The following is a 20,748-nucleotide window of genomic DNA, read 5'->3' as shown; positions in this document are numbered from 1 at the left end:
AGGCTGAGAAGACCCCAAGAGGGAGGGAGGAACGGCTGAGAGAAGGGAAGTCTTTCTTCAGTGTCCCGAGGCCAATGGAGGTGTTCTGTGTTCAACTTCCATCTTTGCTCCAAAAGGCGAGGCTTTCTAAAGTAAGGCATTTCCAGAGCACCCGAGCACATCTAGGATGAATGCTCTAGAAGCCACAACTAACATGGCATGTAAAGAATCTAGACATGGAAAGATATTCGAAAAATGAGAAGATGGGGAGATTTTGAAGATGCTTCTGAAAAAAATGCTAAAGAACGTGGCCCCAAAAGAATCTGAAGAAGGCAGTTCCAAAAGTGATGAGAACAGTCTCGAAATACCTCAAAAAAGACTCCGAAGAAAATGGCTTTGAAAAAAGTCTGAAGGTGACCCTGAAAATCTGAAAAGGAAGATGTCTTGAAAAGAGAATTGGAAGATTGCTCTGAAAAGGCTTTTGAAGAGGGCTCCAAAAAAATAACTAGAGGAAAACGGTGTTGAAAAAAGAGAGGAAGGAACGGTCCTGAAAGCTGAGCATCTGGGGATGGCGGCTCTGAGGGAGTGTCTGGTGGGGAAGGCCGTGGGGATTCAGGTGAGGAGGAAGGAGATGCACACAGGGAAGTGTGTGATGATGCAGCAGGTGGAAAACAGGAGAAAGAAAAGGGTTTGGAGATGCTGAGGAAGAGGGAGGCGGCGGCGGAGCAGGGGACAGGCTGCTCAAGGATGAGGGTGCCAGCTTGAAGGAGTGTGATGAGCAGAGTCCGGGGACAAGCTGTGTGGCCAGTCCGACAAGGGGACTATGGGTGGCACTGGGGACGTTAAGGAAGGACGGCCCCTGTGCACAGGCAGTGGCTCCATCCTCGGAAGTGATGGGGAGGAGGAGGAGGAGATTTAATCTCTTAAACCTGATTTCAGGGAGACCCCCTCCTGCTACAGGCGCCTTCACTCAGGGTAATTATTAGTAGTGTCACGTGAACGCATCAGAGTGGCGCTGGGAGACTTTCACGGTAACCCCCATGCAATGACTTTACAAATGGGTTAACTTCAAAGCCATCATGCATGCACGTACAAAAAAAAAAAAAAAAAGAGAGAGAGATGGAAGAAAAAAGTCCAAACACAGCACTACAACAGTGGCTATCAAATATTCAACCTTCCTACGAAAAAACAGGAATTCCTAAGTTGAGTTATGAAATAAAACAAAAGGAAAAAACTATGCCACGCCAGGAGGACTGTTTGAGAACAAGATACCCACAAAGGTTGAACACAGGGAGATGGAAAGACATCAGAAGAGAAAAGCAAGCCCGGCTGAATAATGCCCTCGTGGGAACAGAATTCAGGGTAACCAGCGGACGGCTGAAATGCTGGATCGGCCGTAGGACACCCGGTCCTACCCGACATTAACTATCTCCAGCTCACTCTGTTGTAATTTCCTTTTATTACGGGATCATCTCTTCGCAGGTGCAGGCAGTGCCCGTACTGTGGATGAGGCGCGAAGCGTCACTGCCCGAAGTACCAAGGAGGTGTGCAGTCGATGGGCTCTTCCTCCCAGATGGTTTTCAGCCGCTGGGCCCAGGACGCCACCATGGCCTTCCTCTCTTCTTCTGACGCAATCTCGGGAGCAAAACTGATCTGCGGGGCGAGGATTTTAAATCCACAAAAGTGCAGTGCCCCATGCTGCAGCCACAGAGAGAGCAGAGAGCTGATTAGAAGCCAAATCCTTTCTGTGTCATTCAGGTAAACAACTAAAGGGGGGAAATGACCTGAAATAAGCCTTCAAAAAATAAAAGAACAACTTCACTGCTACTAGGTCACCGAAGACAACTGAACTGCCCTGTAACCTTAAGATGCGGGCCCTGACAAGTGAGGTGAAGAACTTCGGGCAACTGGAAACTTCAGATCCTCACTGAAATGCATCTGTAATCTTCACTTCTGACTCAGACGGTAAACCTTATGGTTTTGATTGATTAGGCAAATTATGATAGATTCATACAATGGATTATTCTAGAACGATGTGACATTATTGCAGCTATAGTGTATGTATATCCACGTATGGTTGTTCAAGATGTGTCCAGTAAAAATAACAAGAAATCTGAAGCAGTATTCGTGGTATACCATTTACGTAAAAACAAAAATAACCCTGATAATAAAAAATATACATATAAAAATAGGTCTGGGCCATAAGGAAATACATCAAATTATTAAAAGCAATTACTTTTAAGGGGGGATTAAGAAGACTTTCTATTTTTATATTTTATACATTCTTTTTTTCATAATATATACTTCTGAAAACTGAAAAGAATATATAAAGATTTTTTAAAAACCAGAAAAATTTAAGCTTGGCTCATGACCCCTAGGAGACTAGCTAACCTGTGGCGAGGGAAGTTCAGCCCTGTAAGTTATCACTTTCTCCTGCAGAACATCACTAAATCGAATCACTATTCTTTCAAAGACAACTCTTATTACAAGTATCACTCTCCCCTCTCTGCACTTCTTCCCTTAAAACCCATACCTCTGTCCAGGCTTGCCCTATGAGGGGTCACTGTCTACATCTTTAAAGCAAGCTCACAAACTGTTAAATATGTGATCTCCTCCCTGGACAAATGTCCCTTCATAACAGCCTGGAAGAATGGTTTGCATCTAGGTTTCTGAGTCTCCTGGAAGCTCGGAGCCAGGTTGTGGCTGCCTGACCCAGACAGAGCCTGCTTCCTTTGCCCCGACCCCCAGCTCGGTCCCTCAGCAAGGGGTGCCTCACCCAGGGGCACCCCAGCCTGCTTGCATATGCTTTGCCCCCCGCTGTCCCCTTCACAAACGGCCCAGGGGTGCACAGAGGCAGCACGGTGTCTACCTGAGAGAGCAGAGCCAGAGTCCTGGGAACCCGGCGAGGGGTGTGGGCTCTGGGGACGGGGCACAGCCCCTGGCTCCAAGAACCCATCACCTGTGGGAGGTGTCAGACTATCTGGACTGCCGGCCCTGGGGCACCTCTTGCCAGGGTTTGGGATGCCACCTTCACACAGCGCCGCCAGTCGATGTGGACGGGGCCCCCGGTGCTCGGCACACACGCAGGGCCACCACGGAGCAGACGTCGGCTAACCAGGTTCGGCTTAGCTTCCACGCAACAAATTCAAAGGCTATCATTATAATAAATATGTGTTTTCCCTATTGGCCCACTTTTTCAGTGCTACGTAAGGCATTTGGAAGGGTAAAACGTTCTAACTTCTTGTATTCAGGTGGAGTCAAAATGGTCTGGGTTTCAGGCTTACATCACATCTTATTTGACACCCGGGGGAGCTGCAGGGGTAGCGGAGGGGGTGGGGGGTGCAGGGGGTACCTGGAGGGGCCACAGGAAGTATCGGAAATCTCCGCTGACTCCGGTTCTCGTGTACATCTCGGCTGTGCTCCCCGTGGTTAACGAGAGGAGGGCCAATTTATTCTGCGGAGGAGCAAACAAATCCATGTGATTCCAGCCCCAAGGTTTAGACCAACCAGGAGGGAGAGTCTGAGGTCAGTCCCTCCAGGGATGGACATGTGAGAACACTCTCCTCTGGTACGCCTGGCTCCAGGGGGGCAGCCACAGCCGGTGGGGACAGGGGAGGGCCTGGCCCGAGTGAACACGGGGCTCTGGTGCGCCCCGACTTCTGGTAAAGAGCAGGGGGTGGTGCCAGGTGTGGACGGGCGAGGCCCAGGTGCCGACGGCCGCGGCTGCTGGGAGGGCGACCGAGGCAGCGCACGGCCCCTGGCCTAGGACCATTCTCATGGAATGGTGGCCTTACTTCACCATCCACGACGGAACATGTGACTCTATGGTTTCCTTACGTGCACTTACTTTCTGAGGCTTTCAGAATTAAGACATTATTTATTTCAGTAAGGAATGAACTTAGTAAGAAACTCAGCTACTGTGACTGTGCACGGTGCACCCACCGGGTTCCATGCAATGCTCACCCTGCAACACGCGTGTCATATTATCCTGTTTTTCAAGGAGGAACGTGAAGCTGCGAGGTGAAGTGCTGTGAGGCCACGGCTCAATTCTGCATCACAGTGCAGACACCCTCTCCTGAGCCGGAGCTGACACCGTGGGGCCCACTGCAGCCCTCCCGCAACACCAACTCCATGCCCTTCTTGGCCACTTGCGTAGTTTGTGGTGGATGCGTCTATCTCCCTCACCAGACAAGAGCCCCATGACCTCAGAAACTGCTTTTCTTACCCAAGTACAGCACACGGGGCTTTGCACACAGTTGGTGGCTCAATCACTATTTGCTGATAAAAAAGCAAACTACAAATAGGACTCGAGGAGATGCCCCCCACCAGTACACAGGGATCCTTATCCCAGGGTACATACCTTGAGAAAACCGGAATCGTAGAATCCTGGGATGTCAAAGGCAAAGCCCTGACACAGTACCCTGTCCATCCAGCCCTTCAGGATAGCCGGCATGCCGAACCAGTACAGCGGGAACTGGGGACATAAGACCAGGGAGAGACGGATGCTGCGGGCTGCCTCAGGTTGCAGATCTGCTGATCCAGAAGGAATCCCACTGTCTTCCTCTTCCCGGGTGCTGGGCAGGTGAGTACAGCCGGGGAGCGGCGCGAGCGGGGACATGCAGTGTGGACAGGGTGATGGTGGGGTGGGGGGGCAGAGCTGACCATGGTCCTGGTTGCTGTTACAGGTGGCTCTGTGTCCCCCAGGGACAGCCCCTTAGGCTGGTCCTTGAGCAGGTGGGGGGGTGGTGCTAGGAAGTTCTGCTGGACACTGGCTCAGCGGCAGCAGTCCCTGTGACTGATCCAATCAAGGGGCACAAGAGGAAGGGTGTGGAAAAGATTTTGCCCCTTTCCCGGGGGTGAGTTGCTGCCTTCTGGAAGTCAGACTGAGTTAAGTTCTGAGAAGCTCCAGATTCTGACACAAACTAAAGCCTTATCCTCAGATTCTACACACCAGCAGTAAGATCTACCTAAAGTCCACTCTGGTCTCCATAGAAGCCCTAACACTATATCCAGAATCATCATCAATGATAGGAGATGAACACTGATAATAATCTGTTACCAAAGGCAGAAGGAAGCCCATGTTCCATGTGCTTTTGCTATAAATCTAACACAGGACTTGGCATTGAAATTTAAGCTCCACAACCCACTGCTGTGTGATGCTGGCAAGTTACTTAACGTCTCTGTGCCTCCTCTTCCTGATCTGCCATTAGGGCTAGTACAAGTTACTAGGTCACAGCATCATGGGGAGAATTCCATGACAATACAGTGCTTAGAACAGAGTAAATGCTCAGTGAGTGATGGGGAGCAGTGATCACTACTAAGTAGTAGTGAGGAATGAAGTTCTTATTAGTGTTGAATGAAAAACAATAAGCTTATAATGCAGACCCTCTGAGCAAAGTACCAGGAAAAGAGGGAAGACAGCGGGAAAAGAGCTGTGAGATGGAGTAGGGAAAAAGAAAGACCATCACAGAAGGAACTGGCCTTGGCTCGCTTTAGCTCTCCAGCTGCAAGAGTGCAGAAGCAAGGAGAATGGACAGCCGGGCTCCATGTGGTCACCTGCCCCAAGGGGCAGGAAGAGAAGATCGAGAGAGCCAAGTATGGTTCTGCTTGGACCATGGACCCAGACTGCTGGCCAGTTTTGATACGGCCCCACTGTCCTGGTGTGGCTATTATTCTGTGACATGACAAAGCACATGGCAAGTGAGCTCTGTGGCACCGTGATCCAGCCACGTGGAATTAGGATGGAAGAACATCTCGCACTCTGATCAGACAGCAGCTCCAGGTTGCCTGGGAAAGAAAGGGATGGTGCCAGGAAGGGTGTCCAAAGGTAGCCTGGGTGGGGCAGAAGAGGAGGGCTGAAGCATTCCCTCCGCCCAAAGGGGTAGGGTTATTTTATGAAGGGTTCGTGAACTTTCCCTTCTGGACACGTTGTTTCACCTGGAAACTGGTTGCATCCTCACCCCTCCCCCACACGTGGGGGTCTTGTTCTCTCACCGTCTCCCTGCCTTCACGCCGTGTTGGAAACTGAGACAATCGGGACCAATCAGATCCATCTTGGCGGTTCCGAATCTAGAGCCCCCAGGCCCTGGTGTGCAGCAAGAGGACAGAGCCGGCATGCGAGGAGCAGCAGAGGAGAATCAGAGGGAGAGGGCAGAGGGGTCTAAGCCTCTGGTTCCATGGTCCCTGAAGCCCAACTAGCCTGTCCTTGGCTTCCAGGAGACCCAAGGGACCAGGGCCCTGAGAATAAATTCCTTTTTTCTAGTTCACTTGGATTTCTGTCAACCCAACAGCTCCCCAAAAGCACGTTTATTTTGCTGCCAGGCTCACAATTCCCTCTGTGGGTACACATGGCTGTCTAGTTGGGGCTAGAGCCCACAGAAGCAGGGTCCTGGGCCAGTTCTCTACCCAGGGAGTCCTGGCCTGGGGCAACTTGTGAATGAGTACACAGAAGGTGGGCTGGGGAGGCAACCAGTGACAGGAAGGAATCAAAAAAAGACTTTCCTCTCTGATCAGGATATTTAGGGCAGGAGTTACATTTGGCCCAAATTCCCCTGATAAACACTCACGTGGACAAATCTGGTTTTCACACAGCCTCTGCCTGTGTGGGGTGGGGATCAGAAGGGAATGAAGGCAATCCCCCGGATGTGATGCAGATGTTTCTTGGACTGCTGGGCTAATGGGGTATTCCCTACTATTTACTTGGGAGTCAGGATTTTGAATGAATATTGGCTACACAGATCTCCTTACCCAACTAGACATAAATAAGTGTGCAAATGTGCTAACAACATTAACACCATTTCTAGAAGTGTGCGACTCAGTATTTGGAAAGTGCTTGTACATGGAATAAATCTAATTTGTTATAATAATTAGAGGCAAAACAAACCTGAAATATCACTAGATCAGCTTCCTGAACCTTTTTCTGTTCGTCAGTTATGTCACTGGCCAGAGACCTCTTCTTAAAGGCTTCATATACTTCCACCCCATAGTTGAAGAACTCGGGATTAGAGAGAGCACCTGGAGAAGAACAGGCCAAATATTCACGCTCTCACATGCGCATCCACAGCCCATCCTGGCCAATCCCACTAGCATCCCCGTTACCTGGACTCCCTAAAGCAAGTCGCCAGACATTCACTGAGACCCCACCAGGTGTTGGGCCCTGGGGTCAGGCCATGGGAATAAAAAGAGAGGAAGCTACTGTTCTCACCTTCGGAGGGACTCAAAGTCCAGTAAGAGTAGATAAATAACCAAATGATTAACATACAAAACAATAGTTAGGTAGCTCAGTCTGATGTTACGGCCAGATAAGCCTCCTGTCTTACAATCAAGATGCTTGTGGTCTAACTCAGTACAGCAGTGCCTGGCTCTGCTTGTTTGGGTTAGTGATGAGCTTTGTAAACCAGGCTTTGAAGATGGATTGGGAGTTCACCAGGCCACCAGGAGCCTTGGAGAGAAGAGACAGGACATTCTGGGCGTAAGACACAGAGAAGGCAGGGTGTCCGACAACCGGGCCAGCCCAGGAAAGGGCTACTAGGAGCACCTCCAGGGCAATGGGTGAAAGGCCAGGAGGGCTGCCGGTGATGTGAGTAGAGAGATGGGCCAGGTCTTGTAAGCCTTCTTAAGGAGCTTGAATTTTTCCTGCACATAGTGAGCCATGTGGCATATGCAGGGAAATACATAAATGCTCTGAAGTGGGTGTGGACGAGCTCACTGTAGCAGCAGGGATTCAAGAGCAAGCGTGTGGGGGGACGGGCTCAGTCAGGCAGCAGCAGTGGGTGGTGGGAGGAGGGGGACTGGGCTAGAACTTACAGCACTGCCCACGGCAACTAAAACGAAAGAGAAGTTATTTTGATCTACACCTTCCACTGGGATCTTGTCAACCAAAAGGATTCATCAAAGGCATTAATCAGCATTAATAATAGCTTACCATTTATTGAGGACCTCCTACCTATCAGGTGCTATGCTCCATCACACATTACCTCTTCTATCTTTTTTTTTTTTTTTTAAGATTTTATTTATTTATTTGAGACAGAGAGAATGAGAGACAGAGAGCATGAGAGGCAGGAGGGTCAGAGGGAGAAGCAGACTCCCTGCCGAGCAGGGAGCCTGATGCGGGACTCGATCCCGGGACTCCAGGATCATGACCTGAGCCGAAGGCAGTCGCTTAACCAACTGAGCCACCCAGGCGCCCTACCTCTTCTATCTTTATAGCAACTGGTAAGTATAAGTCCAAGTCTACCGAAGAGGAAAGCGAGACTTTAGAGAGGCTGAGTGACGAGTGCAACACCACAGAGGTCTTGGTAGCAGCAGAGGTGGGAGCAGGTGTGAACCCCACCCCACCACACGGGGTCTGGAGAGGAGCAGACAAACCCCCAGCCGCGTGGAGAGGAACCGAAAGGAGAACTGAATCCACAGTCCTTCAACAGACTCATCCACTTCAAAACCAGTGGCTCCTTAACATAAGAGTCTGTTTTCCCAGTCCCTGCTCTGTTGTTTCTTTTTTTTTTTTTTTTAAAGATTTTATTTATTTATTTGACAAAGATAGAGAACACAAGTCGGCAGAGCAGCAGGCAGAGTGAGAGGGAGAAACAGGCTCCCCGCTGAGGAAGGAGCCCGACGTGGGGCTCGATCCCAGGACCCTGGGATCATGACCTGAGCCGAAGGCAGCCACTTAACTGACTGAGCCACCCAGGTGCCCCTGCTCTGTTGTTTCTTAAGTGAAAACTGTTGACTGATTTATTAAAATGGAAGAAAGACAAGAAGATACAGGATGTCAGCTGTTACCATCAAAATTAAATATTAAATCTTGGGATTATCATTAACAAAATAAAGCCTTGGCATATAAAAAAAAAAAAACCACAATTATAAACAGAAGGAAATTAAAGGTATTAAATACTGGAAAGGCCGAAGTGAAATTATCATTATTTGCAGATGATTTGATTGTCTATCAGGAAAGCCCCAGAGAATCAGCTGAAATCTACTACAAACAGTAAGAAAATCAGGCGTGGCTGGATACACACACACTCGCAGGCACAGAGACAGAGATTCGCCGTCTTCACGGAGAGAAACAAAAACCAATTCACAAGAATTATGCAAGATCTGCATGAAGAAAACTTGTAAAGAGAGCTGCAGGGTTGTAAAGGAAGACATGAGCAAATGAAAAGCCATACCATTCTCCTGGGTAGCATCAGCATAATAAAAGTTCATCTGTAAATTTAATGGAATCTCAATAAAAATATCATCTGGTTACTTTTTGAATCTGGAAAGTTAATTCAAAAGATTTTATAGAAAAGTAAAGTTAAATTAGCTAGAAAAAATAGAAAATAAGGCAAACATGGAGACCTAATACTATCAGATATTCTATCACTTGCCAAAATAATTAAAGCCATGTGGTACTGAATCCATAACAGATAGAAAAAAAAAAAAAACCAACAGAATACAAAGTATAGAACAGAATCAAATGTACATGGGAATTTAAATCACAGTGAAGGTGGCATGGAACTGGAGGGGATTATGCTAAGCGAAATAAGTCAATCAGAGAAAACAATTATCATATGATTTCACTCGTATGTGGAATTTAAGAAACAAAACAGATGAACATAGGAGAAGGCATGGAAAAATAGAATAAGATAAAAACAGAGAGAGGCAAACCATAAGAGACTCTCAATCTTAGGAAACAAACTGAGGGTTGCCAGAGGGGATTGGGGTGGGGGGGTGGGGTAACTGGGTGATGGACATTAAGGAGGGCACGTGATGTGATGAGCACTGGGTGTTATATACAACTGATGAATCACTCAACTCTACCTCTGAAACTAATAATAAAAAAAATACTAGGGGAAAAAACTAAAAAAACCCCATCATGCTGTATACCTTAAATATATATAACTTTTGTCAATTATGTCTTAATGCAGCTGGAAAAAAGAGAAAATGCTTCTTACATAAACACAAAGACAGTGCTTACAGTGACAGAAAGGCAAATCAGAACTGTACTGGGAGACCATTTCTCACCTGACAGACTGGCAATTATCAAAAATTGGTCATGCAGAGGAAATGAGCACTTGCAAACATGCTGGAGCGAGTGTAAACTGGTCCATTTACTATTTGATATTATCTATGAAAATCAAAACTGCACCTTCCCTCTGACCAGCAATTCCACCTCTAGACTCACCTATATATGTAGGAAAACACGCATGGCCATGATTCTTCCTTGCAGCTGTTTGTAATAGGAAAAGATCAGGAATGATCTGAAATGCCCTTCAGTGGGGGCTACTTGAACTATGACACCTCCACACAATGAATACTTTGGGCAATAAAAAACAAATGCAATGTGCAAAACATGTAAAATATGCTACCATTTTGAAGCAAAGGAGAGAAAATGGAGAATATGCCCATAATTGCTTTCCATTGCACAGATGTCTCTGGAGGGACACAGAGACAAGTGAGCACCCTGGTGACCTTGCGGGCAGGGACACGGGTGGCTGGGGGACAGGGATGGGAAAAAGACTTGCCATGTGGGCTCCTTTGACTTCAGAACTGGGTCTCATGTGCAATGGTGAGTTTTTTCCAAACTTTTTTTCCATTAAAAAACTAGAAAGAAGAACGTTAAAAAACAAGGAGCACTTGGGTGGCTCAGTCGGTTAAGTGTCTGGCTTCAGCTCAGGTCATGATCTCAGGGTCCTGGGATCGAGCCCCTCATCATCGGGCTCCCTGCTCAGCGGGGAGTCTGCTTCTCCCTCTGCCCTTCGCCCCGCTTATGCTCTGTCTCTCTCTCAAGTAAATAAATAAAATCTTTAAAAAAAAAAGTAAAAAAAAAAAAACCCAACCGTTTAGCCCACAACTCACCGATGACATCTTTCCTGGTGGCCCGCGGCTCGAAGTCCATGGCGTACAGGTCTGACACGGTGATGGTGCAGCCCTGTCTGCTGAGCTCCTCCACTGCCACTTTCTTCAAGGAGCCGTTGATAGACCTGGGTTCTTGGTGAGCATAGACAATGAGCACTTTCTTGCCTGTATCAGAAAACAAATGATGTCTCTTGAAGAACAATTCCTCTTTGTCAAAATTCCACGAAGACTAAGATAACAATGAAATGCGTAGGTGCATCATAGGCTCAAGCTAAGAAATACCAACCTTTGTCATGGGTGACAGTTTTAATGTAACGAACGTTCCTAAGACTCCAGTTATAACATAGCTCACTGCTACCTGAGTTTACTAATGCACAAATGTAAAATGGGGCAAATAAGGATTCCTCAAAAACCACACCACAAATTTCTTGAAAAGCCCAAGCTATCGTGGGTATTCTCTATCAGAGGTTTCTGCCCCGTTGACGAACATCAAAATTGAAAGCTACCATAACTAATCTCTCCTGCTAACCCTACTTTGGCAGGCATCAGCTACGGACATACAGCTTTGCCTCCTTCTCCTCTAGGCCCACTGAAATGGGACAAGTAAACAAGATCGGGAAAATCAGACCCCTAACCTGGGGGGGGGAGGCAGGGCCTAGATGGAGCCCCGCTTTGGGAGGCAAGGCTGATGACAAAGAAATTCTGAGTCAGGTCTTACAGGTCCTGGCTGTGCCATTAATACCAACAGCCTCTGAAGCAACATTTCCCTCGTTCCGAAGACTCTGGAAGATCACGTACTGATTTCTTCTGGGAGGCGGCTTTGGTCATCTGCTTAAATTAGCCCTTAGTAATAATGTCTAAGACTGGGCGCCTGGGTGGCTCAGTCGTTAAGTGTCTGCCTTCGGCTCAGGTCATGATCCCAGGGTCCTGGGATGGAGTCCCATATCGGGCTCCCTGCTCCAAGGGATGCCTGCTTCTCCCTCTCCCACTCCCCCTGCTTGTGTTCCTGCTCTCGCTATCTCTCTGTCAAATAAATAAATAAAATCTTAAATTAAAAAAAAAATAATGTCTAAGACTAAAATGTTTGAACTCTTGATTTTAATTTTTCATTTTAGGCCCCTAAGGAGGATACCAATGTTAGTTTGAAGCAAACAGTTCTGGGCACTCAACTGGATGTAAAGGTTGGATTCCATGGGTTAGGTTAAAGGTTAACGTTTTTAACTTCTCAGACTCACTGGTGACATAGGAAATCTACCAATGGACACAAATGAAACATCTACATCAGTGGTTCTCAGGTGGGGGCAGTGTTGCCTCCCACGGGGACAGCTCAAAATGTCTGGAGACACTCTGGGGTGTCACAGCTAGGGAGAAGGTGTTGCTGGCATCTGGTAGACAGATACCGTAAGTGCTGCTAGACATCCTGCACCAAACAGGACACGCCGCACCAACGGATTACTGGCCCAGGATGTCAGTAGTGCTGAGGTTCAGAGAAGCCCTAGTCTACACCGTACTGCGTAAAATAAGGTTGACTTTATATTCTGAAATGAAAGAATTTTTATGCCATATTGTTGAGAGGAAAAAAAAGTTGCAGCATGGGGTGTGTGTGTTTGTGTGTGCTTATGGGTGTTTGTGTGTGTGTATATGTTGAGAAGGGACAAGAGTAAAAACTGAGTCGTACTGAATTTTATTTTTTTAAAGATTCTATTTACTTGACAGAGAGAGAGAGAGAGAAGCACACACAAGCAGGGGGAGCAGCAGAGGGGGAGGGAGAAGCAGACTCCCAGCTGAGCAGGGAGCCCGATGCGGGGCTCAATCCCAGGACCCTGAGATCATGACCTGAGCCGAAGGCAGATGCTTAACCAACTGAGCTACCCAGGTGCCCTGAGTCGTACTGAATTTTTTCTTTTTAAGATATTTTTATTTATTTGACAGAGACATAGCAAGAGAGGGAACACAAGCAGGGGGAGTGGGAGAGGGAGAAGCAGGCTCCCCGGGGAGCAGGGAGCCTGACGCAGGGCTCGATCCCAGGACCCTGGGACCGTGACTTGAGCCTAAGGCAGACGCTTATTAAAGACTGAGCCACCCAGGAGCCCCAAGTCGTACTGAATTTTAAACCACAGTTACTCCTGGGGCTCATTCACTCAATAAATGTTTATGGAGCACTACTATAGCCTGGGTATCATTCCAGAGACTAGAGGCACAGCAAAACAAGATACGCATGGCTCTCACTTTTGAGGAACTTATAATCTGGTGAGGTTGAAATGGACAATAAAACAAGTAAGAAAATACAAAATAAGATAATTCCAAATAGTGATTCATGTTAAAAACAAAACAAGTTTTAATACAGTTCAGTGTTGTTTGGGTTTTTATAACATATTTAATTTCTAATTAAAATTTTTATTTAGAAAAGTTTATCTTCCCCATAGGTAACAGTCACCTGCCATGTTCTAAGAAGATGGATTCTTCCCCTCTGACTACTACCAAAGGGAGGGTCTGCTGTTAATCCTGGGCACAGGATTCAGTGTGGCGAGCTGCCGGCTTTCAGCTGTGGTCACTCTCCTCAGGAACGCCAACAATCTGGAAGAGAACACAAACACTTGAGGGAAGGGGGGGGATGTGGTGGTGAGGCCAATGTACCAACTGCAGGCCTCAGGAAGGACATGCAGACATGTCTGAAAAAAAAGCTTTGAGGGGCAAGGAACCACTTGGAGACTTAAGCCTCAGAACAAATCAGGCAGGTTGCCAAAACCAAGACTTTTTTTTTTTTTTTTTTTTTGAGAGGACTCAGAACCTTCCACGAAGGCAGCCAAAATGAAGAGGTCCTAGAAAATGAGATATGATAAGAAGCAGGAAACATGCCTCTGTGTCCTTCCTCCCTCTCCCATGTTTCCGTGCTCCCACCCTGCCCCCAATAATCAACACAGCTGAAGAGACAAAGGTCAGGAGTGTTGCTAAGAAATTCATAGTTACCATGTCTACTGCAGTCTGCAAATCCCAGCATGGCTGAGAAGAACAAGACAGACAAGACATACATATGGTGGCCTGCACATAATAAGGCTCTGGAAAAATGTTAGTTTTCCCGAGAAGGCCTCAAAGGCACAAGAGAAGCCTGAATCCTCACTCCTAGCTGGCCAACTCTGAAATTGGCTCCACTCTGGGAGAGACAAGATACCTCTAACAGGGGCGCCTGGGTGGCTCAGCTGGTTAAGCGACTGCCTTCGGCTCAGGTCATGATCCTGGAGTCCCGGGATCGAGTCCCACATCAGGCTCCCTGCTTAGCAGGGAGTCTGCTTCTTCCTCTGACCCTCCCCCCTCTTGTGCTCTCTCTCTCTCTCAAATAAATAAATAAAATCTTTAAAAAAAAAAAAAAAAGATACCTCTAACAAACCTGCTCCCTCTGCCGGAAAAAAAAACAGCCCAGAGCCTGTGACTCAGGGTCAGTGTGGAGATGCTGTATGATGCATTTTGTATCCAAATGACAACTTTAACACCTATCAGTGCATCTTTATTGGATAACAAGAAGAACAGAGACAGAAATCAGGCTTATCCATGGCCATGACTGGAATCTGGAGCAGAGCCTGAATTAGCTTCTTCCTGGGCCCTCCATACCTCCAGCTGCCCGGGAGCCCCAGGTAAAGGGCTAAGGTATGCAGAATACTGCCAAGAAGCGAGGGTGGGCTGCAGGGGAATGGGCTCTGGCCCAGGCTGGGTGTCTCAGGGACAGAAAGAAAAAGAAATTTACATAATTGTGGCTGGAGGTGAGTTGAGGGCAGGCAGGACACTTAAACTGGAGAGGGCGCAAACAGCTCTCGTCAGACAGACAGTTGGAACTCCAAACACCATCATACCTCAAATATGAGTTTAAATCCTGCCCATTTGCTTAAGTTGACTACTGACTGAACAGTTAGGAATCTGCCTCTTTGGCTACCCAACATCCCCTCTTGTTTTTTACGAACAGTCCCTGAATTTATTCAGGTGTCAGTGTGTGCCAGCTAATGCCTACATTTCCCAGTCTTCCACTCAGGGGTGATCAAAGAGGTGAAGCAGAAGTCATTACATGTGGCCCCTAGGACATATCCTTAAGGGCTGACCTGCGGGGGGGTTGTGAGGAGGGTGGAGGTACCATTTCAGCCCCTGCCGCTGGCCTTCCTCTGAGCTGCACTGTGGAACGGTAGCTAGGGCTCGGTCAGTCATCTTGTTATCACGGGGGTAGAAGCTCTGGACTAAGGATGGTAGAGCACAAATACAAAAGGAACCTGGATTCCTGATGCTTCCTTGGAGCTGTGAGATGGTTCTGAATTGCCAACCTTCAGACTTCTTTATATGGGAGAGCAACCTCTGAACTGTGGTTAAGCCGTTTGGAGTTGACTCTCCATGAACAGCTGTGAATGGGACACAATTCCAATGTATGCCTTCATTCAGCTGGGTCACCGGCTTGTAGGAGGACTCACCCTCTGGCCAGGTACTGTGCCAAGTGGGGAGGCCACAGTGGTGAACAAGACAGGCTAGAATGGAACTTTATACTCTCGGCCGGGGGCTGGGCAGACAAAACCAGCAGGCAAAGAAGGCAACCGTAACATTCTAGATAGTGATAAGTACTAACAATAATGCTAAGTAATAGTGATAGTGATAAGAAAATAAAGTACCTTTGTGACTAAAATGGCCAGGGGTACATCTGCTATTTTAGATAGGATAGTCCAAGAAAGTATCTCGGGAACAGGGATGTGAATGATATGGACCCAGTCATGCAAAGATCAGAGGTTCAGGCAGAGGCAATGGCCAAGTAGGAGGCCTGAGGTAGGAACTGGCCTGGAGTGTGTTCAAGAAAGCCTGTTTGACTGGCCTGTGGTTTAAAAAAAAAAAAAGAGTTGGATGGTGGGAGATGTGGTCATAGAGGTGAGGTGGGGTCTGTAGGACAAGGATCTTATTCTAAGCCTAACAGAGAGCCATTGGAGCATCTTAAGCAGGAGAATGATAGGATCTGATTACCTTTTAAAAGGTTATCAGTGGCACTGCAGGCTCAGGGAACACCTTACCCTGAGATTCCATTTTGGTTTGGATAAAATGCTTTAATTTTAATGCCCACGACAAAGCATGTACCGTTCCCTGCTGTTCGGCTTGGCCCAGTTTATGGATTTACATCACACACCTGGCCACCTGAGGCATTTGAGTTTGTGACTCCACATCTCATCCATTCTCCCATTTTTACAGAGTAAGACACAGGCCCAAGAAATGAACTTGTCCAAAATCAGAGAAAAGACTCAAGCCAAGCTCTTTACTAGCTGTCCCCGCCCCTCCTGCCTCCCTTCCTTAACACCCTGCTGCACACCAAGTTTCCTTTGTTAGGAAGGAGGGACTTGCCTAGCTCAGTAAGAAAAAGGAACCACGTGGTGTGTGCAAGTTGATAAAGGGAAATCTCATTTGAAGTGGAGTCAGGACACCCTGTAGAGGGACCTCTCACCCACACACTTTCCCTCACAGCTTACCTCACATTCCTGAACAGCAACAGTCCAGTCAGTGAGAGACTATCACAACTCAGCCTACCAGAAACCATCACCACCCTGAACTCTTGCTTTCCTCCAACAGGCTCAACAGACCTTTGTTCAAAGCAGCCCTTCCCAACTTCCTTTTTTTTTTTTTTTTTTAATAATGTTCCTCTGTTCCTCTCCTTTGTTCTCCAGACTGACCTATGGTTTGCCATAGCCTGCAGGTCCCAAATTGCAATTCCTCTGTTATTCCCGAATACACTCATTTTGCTGGTAAAATAACTGTTTTTTTTTTTTTTAGGTCAACAGGTTGTTAAATTATGTATGTCACACCAAACGGGCTCTGATATTTTTATGCATATTATTTCATCTTAATCAGCACCCAGAAACTATTTTATAATGTTGTCATTCGATTTCTGCGAAAATTAATAAAACGAAAGGTCATTTGGAGTGGAGTCGGAGGCCAGCAGGAGTAGCTCTTGCACGCTTTTGGGGGGGGGGGTGTCAACTGCAGCCCCGAGAGGAAGTGACAGATGCACTTTGCACCTCTGGTCTGAGCAGGAGATAGAAAGGTTTCCTCCTGCCCCAGCAACAGCCCAGCCAAAGGGGGGCGGTCACACTCAGCCAATGAAAAGCCAGTATACTTGGAACTCTGGCTTTTTTACTCCAATGGACTTTTTGGTTATAACAGCCTTCCCAACCTCCCCTCTCCCAGCGTTCCTCCCCTTTCTTCTGGGCACTTACCTATGGCTTTACCTAAGCTTGCCTGTCCCAGATTGCAATTCCCCAAAAAACCGCCCCCCCTTTTTTTGCTAGTTAAATAACTGTCACTTTTATTTTTAAGGTTAACATTTCCAATACCTCTTTCCATGTAGACAGGCTCTGGAGCCAGTTATTCCAAGAGCTAAATAACATCTCACTATGTATGCATGCCCATTTGTGACCATTTCTCTTACTGGGCACCTAAGGTATTTCTGTTTCCCCCCCCAACTATAAATAGCACTGCTAGCCGACGTCTCGTTTAATACATATTTCTTTTCATGTGCTTCTTTAGCTAATATTCTCATTAAGACAAAAGGTTTAAGATTATTTTTCTAGGATCTGCTACAGACTGCCATGAGCCAAAACAGGCGGCTCCCTGCGGCCAGCACAGCCCTGGCCGGTGTCCCGCTGGCCTAAATGATGGCAGCCCCTCTCCAAACTGACCCTGGGCTGCCCTGTTTCATTTTTAACACGAGGGTAATCACACCACGGACCTCCTAAGGCAGAGGGCCCATTAAAGGAGACGATTCCGCTAAGCACTTATAACCGGACCTAGCACGCGGTAAGAGGTAAGTACAAACCAGAGCCGAAACGGTGAATGGCCCGCGGTGCGGACAGCAGCGCCCCGGAAAGTGCCCCCGCCCCAAGCCCCCGCACCCCGGCGAGGGAAGGCACTCACCCTGCGGGCAGCCCGGGCCCCGGAGAAGCAGCGGCAGGACTCAGTCCTCCGCCTTCGGGAGCAAAGCTCCCGGCGTCCGCGCCAGGTTCCGGCCCCCCGGGCCCCGCACTCTCATTCGTCCGCCGGCCGGAGAGCTGCGACTGCGCTCTGTGCGGCAAGGCCGCGTGCACTGGCGCTGTCTCCGCACGGCCCCCGCAGGTCCCCAGAGCCCAGCCGCTCCCTCTTCCCGGCCCTCTCCCGGCGCCCCGCCCCGCCCCTCTCCCGGCGCCCCGCCCCGCCCCGCCCCCACCCGGGCGGTCCTGACCTGTGCCCCGCCCCACGCCTCTGGCGCTGGCCCTGCACTGGACCTAGGTTGCATGTGGCGGGGAACCCTCCTGTTCTGTGCTTCTTCCCTACTCCAACCCTGGTTAGGTATCCAAGTTAAAAAAAATGCAGGTCCATGGCGTAATACTTAGCAAGAAAAAGGATCGAAAACCCAACAGCCTGTGAGACTCTCCAGAAAATTATGCCGAGTGAAAAAAGCCAATCTCAAGAGGTACTATGCTGTATGACTTATGTGACATTCTTGAAATGACAAATTATAGAAATGGAGAACAGATTAGTGGTTGCCAGGGTTTAGGAAGGGGGTAGCTGGGGCAACAGGGACCCTTGTGGTGTTGGAAATGTTCTGTATGGGACTGTATCAATGTCAGTATCCGGGTTGTGATATTGCACTGTAGTTTGGCTGGATGTTCTCATTGCAGGATTCTGAATAAAGGGCACAGGGGATGTCTCTGTTCTTTTTCTTTTCTTTTCTTTCTCTCTTTCTCTCTCCCTTCCTTTCCTCCCTCCTTTTTTCTTTCTCTCTTTTCTTTTCTCTCCTCTCCTTTCCTTTCCTTTTCTTTCTCTTTTGTAGGCTCCACGACCCTGAGATCAAGCCCAGAGCTGAGACCAAGGGTTAGCTGAGCCACCCGCATGCCTCTCTAGGTTGTTTCTTAAATCGCATGTGAGTCTACAATTTTCTGAAAAGAAAAAGCTTATTCAAAGAAGAAAAAGGAGGAGGAGGAGAGGGGGAGAAGGTTCTAGGCCAAAAATACCCCCTAGAAGGCAGAGAGGTACATGAGAGGTACTGTGTGTGTGGGGGGGGGGGGCTGCTGGTGAGCAGTATGGGCTAATTATCTTTTTTCTTTTTCCCAGCACTTTCTGGTTTATGCTACCTCATTTGATAGCCCACCTACTTTTGTGACCTTCTTAAGGACCCTCCCCACATTCTGTGCTTTGATGTCTGGTGTCTTCAGATGACCATATAAAGCAGAAGTAAGGTTTCCCCTGCGTTCATAATGTTCCTGATGAAAATAACTGCTGCTGTTTGTAGACCAGCTGGGTTGCTGTCTATGTTTTCTGCTGTTGATGTATTCAGCAATGAGAACATGGCCTCTCTGAGATGCCCTCATGCCGGCAGGGAACAGGGCTGCTTTGTCTTGTGAGCCCAGGAGATCCTAGAGGCATGCTCGAGGCATTTTCTAATGGACTAGAATGTCCCCAAAGGTAAAATTTGTTTTGTCTTATCCCCCTTTCTGTTGACTCACTGAAGGGATGTCCTCAAATCATCTCTGTGTCACAGAAAGAAACCAGTCATCCTAAAAGGAAGGTGCAGGCCCCCTGGCATAACTGAAGGTAAGCTTCCTTAGGAGGAGCACAAGTAAGCTATTGTCAGGTCTCTTATGCTGTGAGGACTTCTAAGACCTCTGGGTGAGGGGCGCCTGGGTGGCTCAGTTGGTTGGGCGACTGCCTTCGGCTCGGGTCATGATCCTGGAGTCCCGGGATCGAGTCCCGCATCGGGCTCCCTGCTCAGCGGGGAGCCTGCTTCTCCCTCTGACCCTCCCCCCTCTCATGTGCTCTCTCATTCTCTCTCTCTCAAATAAATAAATAAAATCTTAAAAAAAAAAAAAAGACCTCTGGGTGATGTAGATCCCATGGGAAGACCAGGGAACTGTGGAATAGCAAATGCCAGAACCAGTCTTGGGGGCATCTTAGTTCTTGGTATGGGAACTGAAAGAATTGAGCCCTAAGGGAGACCAAGACTCACCCTGGCCTCTGAAAAACAGCAGGTACACGGAGGATTGGAGCTCCGCGTTCATTATGCTTCTGTGTGATCTGACAGTACCATCTTGTGGTAGTGAGGAGCAATCACACATGTGGACTGAGCTAGTTACCCCCTTGAGAATGGAAGCTGGCCTTCCCTTGGGTTTGGAGCAGTGTGAGCCCCCGTGGTTGATTCTAGGACAGTTCAGTAGGAGCCCATCTGCCAAGAGAAAATAACAGAATTTCCTGTGAATCTGGTATGGGCAGCTGAGCATTTACCACAAGCAAATAAGATATGACCATATGGGTATTCTGAGTTTAATAAGAAGGTGGTGCTATTAAAACAAAATACACTTGGCAGCAACAATAAACATCACCTCGAGGGGTTTTTGAGATTTCCATTTTCCTTTCCCCCCTTGCTATGAAGAAATGCAAGAACTGAATTAGTCATTCTAGGCAAAGAGGCAATTAAGCCAATTACAGACATCGTCTTCTCCCTAACTCCCTATACTCGTGTTTCTGGTGAAAATGACTATTGAGGGCTACATTAAAGCTAATATAAGCAGTTTGAACTATCTCCTAGAGGAGTAGTTACTTTGGGTTTTACTTAATGACTTTTCTTTCACTCTGCTAACAGCATCCCCTTTCCTTTGGGAAACGAATTCTTTCTCATAACATATGTGGTTTTTTTTTTTTTTAAGATTTTATTTATTTATTTGACAGAGAGAGACACAGCGAGAGAAGGAACACAAGCAGGGGGAGTGGGAGAGGGAGAAGCAGGCTTACCGCTGAGCAGGGAGCCCGATGCGGGGCTCGATCCCAGGAACGTGAATCCATGACCTGAGCCGAAGGCAGAAGCTTAACGACTGAGCCACCCAGGTGCCCCACATATGTTTTTTTTTAATTGTAGTAAAATGTATGTAAGATTTGCCATTTTAA

General features: G+C 47.8%; 1 protein-coding gene and 1 long non-coding RNA gene across 2 annotated transcripts in view; one reads left to right on the top strand and one right to left on the bottom strand.

Moving 5' to 3' along the window:
* The window catches only part of LOC110586635, a 52,820-nt gene extending 48,389 nt beyond the window's left edge, over positions 1-4,431 (top strand). Inside the window, exon 3 of the long non-coding RNA XR_002480715.2 lies at positions 4,413-4,431. This is a non-coding gene — a long non-coding RNA (uncharacterized LOC110586635). The remainder of the gene's footprint in view (positions 1-4,412) is intronic.
* On the bottom strand, positions 1,419-17,984 carry NQO2 (N-ribosyldihydronicotinamide:quinone reductase 2). Its single transcript, XM_021696887.2, has 7 exons — positions 17,746-17,984; positions 13,256-13,395; positions 10,819-10,983; positions 6,863-6,993; positions 4,340-4,453; positions 3,332-3,433; positions 1,419-1,677 (listed from the first exon to the last, which is right to left on the bottom strand). Exons 2-7 carry the CDS (start codon positions 13,260-13,262, stop codon positions 1,501-1,503), a joined length of 696 nt encoding a protein of 231 aa, XP_021552562.1. The 5' UTR covers positions 13,263-13,395; positions 17,746-17,984; the 3' UTR covers positions 1,419-1,500.
* Between the last annotated feature and the right edge of the window lie 2,764 nt (positions 17,985-20,748).

This window comes from Neomonachus schauinslandi, chromosome 8 (genome assembly GCF_002201575.2).
Source record: "Neomonachus schauinslandi chromosome 8, ASM220157v2, whole genome shotgun sequence".
NCBI classification, from domain to species: domain Eukaryota; kingdom Metazoa; phylum Chordata; class Mammalia; order Carnivora; family Phocidae; genus Neomonachus; species Neomonachus schauinslandi.
Note: the sequence above shows the minus strand (reverse complement) of the source record. Positions and strands in the feature narration are given on the sequence as shown.

Excerpts from the sequence above, each read along its gene's own strand:
- NQO2 (XM_021696887.2), bottom strand. Across the intron at positions 4,454-6,862 it reads CTGATCTAGTGATATTTCAG|TTCCCGCTGTACTGGTTCGG; the intron begins GTTTGTTTTGCC and ends TTATGTCCCCAG. Across the intron at positions 1,678-3,331 it reads ACTTCCTGTGGCCCCTCCAG|CATGGGGCACTGCACTTTTG; the intron begins GTACCCCCTGCA and ends CTGTGGCTGCAG.